The sequence below is a fragment of the Thecamonas trahens genome (assembly GCF_000142905.1).
Source record: "Thecamonas trahens ATCC 50062 unplaced genomic scaffold supercont1.60, whole genome shotgun sequence".
NCBI lineage: Eukaryota > Apusomonadida > Apusomonadidae > Thecamonas > Thecamonas trahens.
Window position 1 is genome coordinate 206,988 of NW_013657620.1, and position 8,103 is coordinate 215,090.

At 65.6% G+C, this 8,103-nt stretch overlaps 3 protein-coding genes across 3 annotated transcripts in view; 2 read left to right on the forward strand and 1 right to left on the reverse strand.

Annotated features, from left to right (window-relative positions):
• AMSG_10594 (uncharacterized protein) overlaps positions 1 to 3,034 on the forward strand; it is a gene marked incomplete at its 5' end in the record, with an annotated part of 3,927 nt that extends 893 nt beyond the window's left edge. Inside the window, one exon of the mRNA XM_013898064.1 lies at positions 77 to 3,034. Within this exon, the coding sequence (XP_013753518.1) occupies positions 77 to 3,014 (2,938 nt within the window). The 3' untranslated portion in view covers positions 3,015 to 3,034. The remainder of the gene's footprint in view (positions 1 to 76) is intronic.
• AMSG_12368 (uncharacterized protein) lies at positions 3,024 to 7,561 on the reverse strand (the record flags this gene model as incomplete). The annotated part of the gene is made up of 4 exons (XM_013898078.1): positions 3,024 to 3,513; positions 3,697 to 3,846; positions 3,908 to 4,345; positions 5,339 to 7,561. 4 exons carry the CDS (start codon positions 7,559 to 7,561, stop codon positions 3,049 to 3,051), a joined length of 3,276 nt encoding a protein of 1,091 aa, XP_013753532.1. The 3' UTR covers positions 3,024 to 3,048.
• A 148-nt stretch (positions 7,562 to 7,709) lies between these two features.
• On the forward strand, positions 7,710 to 7,907 carry AMSG_10597 (uncharacterized protein; the record flags this gene model as incomplete). The annotated part of the gene is made up of 2 exons (XM_013898065.1): positions 7,710 to 7,835; positions 7,881 to 7,907. The coding sequence occupies 2 exons, from the start codon at positions 7,710 to 7,712 to the stop codon at positions 7,905 to 7,907; spliced, it is 153 nt and encodes a 50-aa protein (XP_013753519.1).
• Between the last annotated feature and the right edge of the window lie 196 nt (positions 7,908 to 8,103).

An 8,103-nucleotide genomic window follows, 5' to 3' on the forward strand; every position in this document is an offset into this window, starting at 1 on the left:
CCCTCGCCCCTCCCGAACCACACACACACACCACACCACACACATCTCTCTCTCTCTCTTCCAATACCCACCAAAGTATGGAGCTTGATCTTGGACTTGCGCGGTCGTGCATGGTCCCCGTGCCGCTCTTCCCAACTCCGGCCTGCGAGGATAACGGGCCTGTGGTCGACCACCTGCTCCTCCTCCTGCGAACGCTCGCCGAGCCGCGTGAGCTCTTTGCCGCCAACGACCTCTTGGCATTGGCCATGACATGCAAGGCACTTTATCGTTTTTTTGCCGTCGAGTCGGACATGCTCCTCCGCTACTGCGGCATGATCATCCGTGGCGGCTGGCCCAATGGCTTCTCCCCGCTCAAGCTCTACCATCAAACCGTCAAGGCTCAGGTCGACAACGTCCACTGGCAGCGGAGCCTGCTCTCGGCTGACTTTGCCGAGAAGCGTCTGACCGACAAACTCATGGCCATCACCGTCCATGTGGAGGAGGGCTCGTCGAACGAGTTCTGGCTCCGCCAGCTGCTCAAGTCGATGGCCGTCTCGCGCTTCCCCACCGGTCCGCAGGCTTCCGACGTCCTCGCCGCCCTCAACACTGTCCGCAAGCTCGACCGCGCCTCGCTCACGGACGCGGCGGTGCTGAACGCTGTCGCCGCCGCCGCCGCGCCGGATGCCGACCTCGGCGCTGATGCTGCTGCTGCCGCCGCCTCGAGCTCGTCTGTCGAGTCGGACCCGATGCCAAAGCCCAACGAGGTGCTCGGCGTGCTGGTGGGCGTGACGCTCGCCGCAGACGCGGCGACCGCCGCGGCCTCGGGCGCACCGCTCAACAAGAAGGCACTGGCGGCGCTGCTCCCCTCGATGGCGGCGATCGAGTACGCGGTGGCCCTGAGCGGCGGCGCGAGCGTCGACGAGCTCAAAACCAAGTGGAGCAAGCCGAAGATCGCACTGCCGCGGCCGCTGCGTGCGGCCATTGTCATGGCCATGGGCGGGATGTCGCTGACGCGGCTGATGGACATGTTCAAGAAGCCCGGGTTCTACAAGGCGCTCTTCAGGGCCCTGCACTTTGGTGTGCTGGTGGGCAAGGTGGTGCCGGCGAGCGCGCAGCCGACGCTCTACATGCTGCAGGCGCTGCTCACTGAGCGCAAGTACCCGGCAAGTGCCGCCGAGTTTGCCGAGACGGCCTGGGCCGAGCGGGTGGCGGCGCCGCTCGGCAAGCTCGCCAGCGCGCGGATGTTTGAAGTCGCCGACGCCGAGCTCTGGTCGTCGCCGACCTGGGTCGAGGCGCTCGCGGGGCGCAAGCTCCACAAGCCGCTGAAGAATACGGTGGACAACGTCCTGGCGCGCGAGGGCAACACCCACCATGCGTGGGACAAGCTGTTTGAGCTCGGCCTCGTCACGCATGCGCAGGTCCTCGCCAACCTGCGGACGCTCATTCTCCTCGAGTACCCGTCGGACAACGTCGGCGCGGTCCTCTCGGCGGCAGCTGACAAGCTCAAGGCCTTTGACCTCCTCAAGGTGGTGGCCTTTCTGCAGGAGACCTTCACCGAGGCGTACGTGGCGCGGTTGGAGGAGCTCGTGGCCGGAGTCCTCGCCGGTGGCGCCGAGGCTGACGCCGAGGGCCTTGTGCGTGTGCAGATGGAGCCGATCTCGGTTCGCGACAAGAAGGGGCAGGTCAAGAGCATTGTGGTCCACCGACGGGTGAGCGCGACGTTCTCGGCGGCGGCGCTCGAGCCCTACGTGGCCATGCTAAGGGCGGCGGCGAACACGGCGGCGGAGCGCGAGGTGGCGGGCGGGCCGGTCTACGACACGGCGGTGGTGATCAACTCCCCGGAGCTGCACAACCCGGTGCGGACCGGCATTCCGCCGGTCATTCCCGAGTACTCGCGGACCTCGCTGTGGCGCAACGAGGGCGTAGTCCTCCAACAGCTTGTTCACGACGGCGAGACGCTCGACGTGATGATGCCGGGCATCTCGTGGTGCCAGGCCAAGGACGGGCCGCGCATCGACCTTGACCTCTCGATCATGGTCTACTCGTCCTCGTGGGAGTTCCTTGAGCGGTGCTCGTACCAAAAGACGACCATTGCCGGCTGCCGGCACTCGGGCGACAAGACGTCGGCGCCGTTCCCTGAGGGCGCACGCGAGGATGTGCAGATCACGCTGGCGGAGCTTCTCGAGGGCTTCCCCACCGCCAAGTACGTGGTTATTGTCGTCTTCTCGTATTCGGGCGTGGCCTTTGACGCCATGCACGACGCCTCGGTCTTTGTGGCGAACCCGCACTCGACCGGAACCGGCCCGCAGGGCATGGACGTCATCTCGGCGGCGCGGCTTAGTGGCGAGACGTCGGTCAACATTGCCGGGTACATCACGCTCGACCGCGAGGCCGGCACGCAGAAGTTCACCTGCCTCGACCACTCGCCGTCGTCGAACAACCGAACGGCGTCGGCGTCGACGTCGCTTGTGGCGCAGATGGTGTCCGAGGCCGACAAGGCCAACGCGTCGCAGGCGCAGCTGCGGCTCATCAACATGGCGGCGTTCATCGCCGGCAACCTCGCGCGCAAGGTCGTCGTCGTCTCGGCCGACGGCGAGATCGAGGTCGAGCTGACCGGCACTGCGCTCGAGCGGTACGAGGCCGTGCTGGACGTGCTCCGGACCTCGCCGCAGATCATCAAGCCGGTCTACCGCGTCCCGCAGCCCGGCGCGTACGGCGAGAGCATCGTCGTGCTCGGCGGCGAGCTCGACGACCCGCAGCTGGTGGCTCACGGCATGGGCGCGGCGCAGGTCGCGGTCGACGACGGCGACGACGACGACGGGACCACCGGCCGCGACGGCACCGCCGTCGTCTTTGTCAACATGCGCTCGGACAAGAACGCCGCCAAGCTCCGCAAGTACAAGGTGCCCGGAACGAAGCGGGCTGAGCTGGCCATGGTGGTGGAGGGATGGGACACGCTCAAGATCCTCGCCAAGGCCGTGGACACGCTGACCGACGCCGCCGACGCCGGGCCGAGCGGGCCCATCTGCGACTGATAAACTAAACTCTGCGTCTGCTTCAATGCTCTGTCTACAGGTCGTCAAGGTCGAGGTCGTCGTCGTCCGAGCCGAGGCACAAGTCGTCGTCTGAGCCGAGGCCGAGATCGAGGTCGTCCGATCCGAGGCCGAGCTCGTCGTCGTCTGACCCGAGGCCGAGGCCCAGGCCGAGGTCGAGCTCGTCCGAGCCGTCTAGGGCGAGGTCATCATCGGCTGCCGAGAGGACAAGGTCATCGTCCGAGGCGTTCGAGCCGTCAAGATCGAGCGAGTCGTCCGCTGCGAGATCGAGCGACTCGTCGGCTGCCGAGAGCACGAGGTCCTTGTCCGAGTCGTCCGCTGCGAGATCGAGCGACTCGTCGGCTGCCGAGAGCACGAGGTCCTTGTCCGAGTCGTCCGCTGCGAGATCGAGCGACTCGTCGGCTGCCGAGAGCACGAGGTCCTTGTCCGAGTCGTCCGCTGCGAGATCGAGCGACTCGTCGGCTGCCGAGAGCACGAGGTCCTTGTCAGAGGCAGGAGGAGAGGGTGACGGCCGAGGAGGAGGGGTGACGGAGTGGTCAGAGGCTATGGAGGCCGGAGTGGGTGAGACGGGAGGGGAAGGAGTGGCTAAAGGAGCCGGAGTGGGATCTGCATGGGCAAAGTCGTCGGTGAGCGAGATGGCACGTGTTGCGGGTGGTGGGGTGACAGGGCGGAAGGAGTTGTCCGGCTTGTCGTCGTAGGCATGGGTGGAGTGGCCGGCCGGCCGGCGGGAGGACGGGCCCAGAGCGTCCATGCCGCCGTCGTCAAAGGCAGCAATGGCGTCGTCAACCAGCGCATCGTCATAGTCAAAGCAGATCTCGTCGGCGGGACCAGGACACCGGCGTACTTTTGCAGACAAAGTAGGTTACGCCGCCGACGCGGCCGCCGTGATGGCCGGCAGCACGATCATCGAGCTCGATGCCGAGAAGGAGCCGATGCGGGACATCACCATCCTCACCGCCAGCACCCGCAGAGGCAGCGCCAACCGCACCAAGCAGGGCAGAGTCGACAGAGTCGGGATGCTGCTGGTAGCCGAGCCAGACGAGGCAGCCCGGAGCGCCGCGATACTCGACGCGGCGGTTGCGCCAGAGGCGATAGAGTGAGAGCGACGCGTCAAAGGCCAGCGCCGAGGACTTGAGAAAGAGAGCATTGCGGACACCAAAGCCGGCACAGGTAAAGTACCGCCGTCCGTCGACCGATCCGTCGCCCGAGCCGCGTCCCTCGCGGGTCTCCACCCCTATCCACTCGCCGAGGCCAAAGTGCGTGGCGCCCACAAACCGCACCACGCACCGCGTGAAGCCCGTGCGGAGCGTGGCCTGTGCCCCGACAGCGAGTTCTGTCGGGGATATGTCTGAGAGGGGGATGAATGCGCGGGGCATGATGGGGGTGGGAGGGGGGGGGGAGGGAAGAGGGCTGGCAGTCCGTCTGACGGCTGTGTCGGCTCCGTTGGCAACGGTGGCTGGCTGGGTCACCCTACATTGGCCGACTCAATTATTGCATCAATTAATTGAAGCAGGGGGTGGGTGGGTACTGATGATGGCAGTGAGGCGATGTGGAGGGAGATGGCTGGTCATGGGCGTAGGATAGAGAGGAAGGGGAGGGGGGGTCTTAAAGCTTGGCTGTTGTGGCTCGTCGGGAACTGGATGTTGGCTTGTATCTCGTTGGTGTTGAGAATCGGCGGAAAAACAGATCGATAGATCGAGTCCCATGAGACGTTTACTTGTGCGGGCGGCCTGGAGCAGAGGGTCTTACCAGATTCGGCTGCACAAAGCAACATAGCCCACGGTGTATACTGTGCCTACGATTTGATGTGGTTGGCACGTGTGTAGAATGAGTAGATCAGGCGACAGAGTGGAAGACCATGATTGTGTTCAGAGCCCTCGGCCAAATTTTTGCTCGGCGCAGTTACGCCACTTGCTTGGGCAGGTAAGGTAGCCCCTGGAGTCGCGCTACATGGTATCGCTTTCGGTTGAGCTCAAGCTATGGTACGCCGATGGCAGGTCAGGCGGCGGCGGCAGGCCTGCGGTGCGAATCGGTTCACGTCGGAGGACCGAAGGCAGCTCTGGCGGCGGCGGCAGTCCAGCTGTGTGGATGGTGCGGCGTCGAAAGTCTGGCGGCAGCGACGGCAGGTCTGGCGGCGCAGGGAGATCCTCTAGGGCCATCTCGCAGGGCTCACTCTGCTGTGGCTGCGACTGCGGCTGTGGCTGCGGCTGCGGCTGCTGCAGCGACGGCGGCGATGAGGATCTGACAGCAGTCACATCGCTGACGACGGCCAAGGAGGCGAGCGTGGTGCCGGAGTCGTCCAAGACGAGCGTCGAGTCGGCCATGGTGAACTCATCGAGGGCCTGGTCGCCAAAGTCAAAGACGGCAGCAGAGGTGTCTGTGGCGGTTGCGGTGGCGGCGGCCACGGCAAAGTCGGCCTCTGCCTCGTCCTGGGTCCGAATGCGATAGGCCTCGTAGAGGACAGCGCCGATGACGACGACGACGAGGGCGCTGATGGAGGCGATGACCACCAAGTTGCCGAGGAGTGGCGAGGAGGTGATGACGCCGCCCCACAGGAGAAGCTGCGAGAGGCCGAGGGTGACGGCGTCGAGCCAGTTGTGAAAGTCGGTGCCATAGGGACGGTGCTGCAACATGGCGGAGACGACGAGGACGCAGGCGTAGAACATGCCGAGCAGCGAGGCCTTGGCCACGGGCGATCGGATGGCGCAGACGGCCAGCGCCACCGCTAGCTTGCGGGCCATGATCATCAGCTCATACCAGTAGAGATGCGGCTTGTAGCGGGCGACGAGATAGGCGTAGCGCGAGCCAAAGGTTAGGTCGTCGAGCCGGGCGTGTTCGCGCCACAGCAGGGCGCCGAGAGCCAGCGGGATGGAGAGCGCGTAGAAGAGGGCGATCGAGAGGATGAGCGGGAGGAGCGACCACCACGAGCTGGTGTAGCAGCGGCGCTGCGGATTTGTGGTCATGACGACTATACCACCACCCACATCGGTGCAGTCGACGTAGCGGAGGGCAGAGAACATGACAGGCAGGTAGAGGAGGAGGATGGTCTGCGAGTAGCCGCGAGCGGCGGCGCCAAAGGCCTGGCGGGTGCAGGCCATGTAGGATCTGCGCGGCTTGCTGCGGGTGAGGCTGCAGATGAGCCAGGCGGTGAAAGCGAGGGCCACCATGGAGAACGGGATGATGAGAACGATGGGCATGAGCATGGTGGCGGCCCACTTGAACATCCACACGTCGCCGACGTCCAGGCCGCACTCGGGCGAAGCGAGATCAAAGTTGAGGTTGAAGAGCGAGACAATGTCAAAGACAGCCTGGGCTATCGGGTGCCAGTCGAGCTGGATGGTGCCGTAGATGGCGACGGCCTGCAGCGTGTTGAGGGCGATGACAAAGGCGGCGTAGCCGTAGATCTTTGTGTTGCGGTTGTTGATCCACACGACGGCCACGACAAAGGCAAACACCATGGCGAGCAGCACGACCAAGACCAGGGCATTTGAGCCCGAGCACTTGCGGCAGGTGTTGCCGAGCCGGTAGTAGTTGGAGGCGCACTGGGCGCAGAGCCGGCCCTGGTAGCCTGTGGCGCAGCGGCCGTCTCCGATGCACGACTGCGGGCGCGGACATGCGACAAAGGCGCTGCGGTCGTCCGAGGCCTCGTAGCCTGGGGCGGCTCTCGGCGGATCGTCGCCGCCCGCGCATTGTGCGCCGGCGAGGCACGGAATGCACGCCTTGCCGGGAGCGCGCGGGCCCGGGCCGTACCAGAACATGGGAAGGCAGGAGCAGTTGAGGAAGGAGGTCGCGCTCGCGGACGAGGTTGTAAACTCGGGGCAGGCGGAGCAGGCCACGACGTTGACGGCGTCCGAGTAGGTGCCAGCGGCGCAGTCTGCGCAGAGCCCACCCTCGGCGATGGCGGTGCCGGGCAAGCAGGTTTCGGCGGCGTTGACGACAAAGGGCGAGCCGCGGATGTCTTTGCCGAAGAGGCGGACAAGCAGGGTGTACGCTCCGCCCTCGGTGACCTTGAGGTCAAAGGTCAGCACGCCGTTTGCCAGGCTAAAGTCGGAGATGGTGATGGTGGCGATGCCGAGCTGCAGCACAATGTCGACGTCGGAGGCGGTCGGCATGGTGGCTGCCGGGTTGCCGTACGCGTCGCCGATAAAGATGGCAAACTGCGCAGCGACGTCGGTCTCTAGCAGCACGGTGCCGCTCAGTGGCGCGTCGACGAGGTACGAGCCTGGGCCGGCGGCGGGACCGGGGCTCACCACGGCGTCGACGGTGACCATGCCGTTGATGAAGAGCCTGCCGTTGACGCCGAGCCTGTAGTGGTAGACGCCGGCGACAGTCGGGGCTGCGGCGGTAACGATGTAGGAGCCGGTCTCGACAAACTGAGTGTGTGTGACCATGTCGGCTCCGTCGAGGCTAATGACAGCCAGGCCGCGATCGCCGCCATCGCCAGCCGGTAGGCCGCTGACGTGGCGCAGAGCGAGGTTAAAGGTGAAGGAGCTGCCGGCGACGAGCTGCAGTGGCTGGGCCGCCGTCATGGTGGCAAAGCTGCGGCCTATGTCAAGGGTGGAGCAGAAGGGCGTGTAGGAGGACCAGGCGGAGTCTGCGGTGCAGACGATGGGGTTGGGCCCGACGATGGTGAGGTTTGTGGCGGCAGGGCAGGCGAAGCGGCACGACTCGCCAAAGATGCCCGGCGTGGACGGCGATGTGGCGTTGGAGCAGATGTACGAGCTGTCGGCGGGGGCGGAGAGTGGCGGACACGAGACGGAGCGGCAGACGGCAGGCGAGCCGGACCAGACGCCATCGACGCAGGTCCGGATCTTACTCCCGGCCACCAGCGATGTGGTTGGCGCGCAGGTTGTCGTTGCCACCGAGTCGGCGTAGCCGAGGTTGGAGAACGCGATGGTGCCGTTGGCAGGCGGCGGGAGGAGTGTGCATGCGAACGGGGAGGGAGGGGGAGGAGGGGATTGTAGTAATGGTGGTGGTGGTGGTGGTGGTGATGGTGGGGGTGGCGATGGTGGGGGTGGGGTGAGTGGTGGAGGGGTGGAGCTGGCGATGGTGGAGGGGTGGAGCTGGCGAT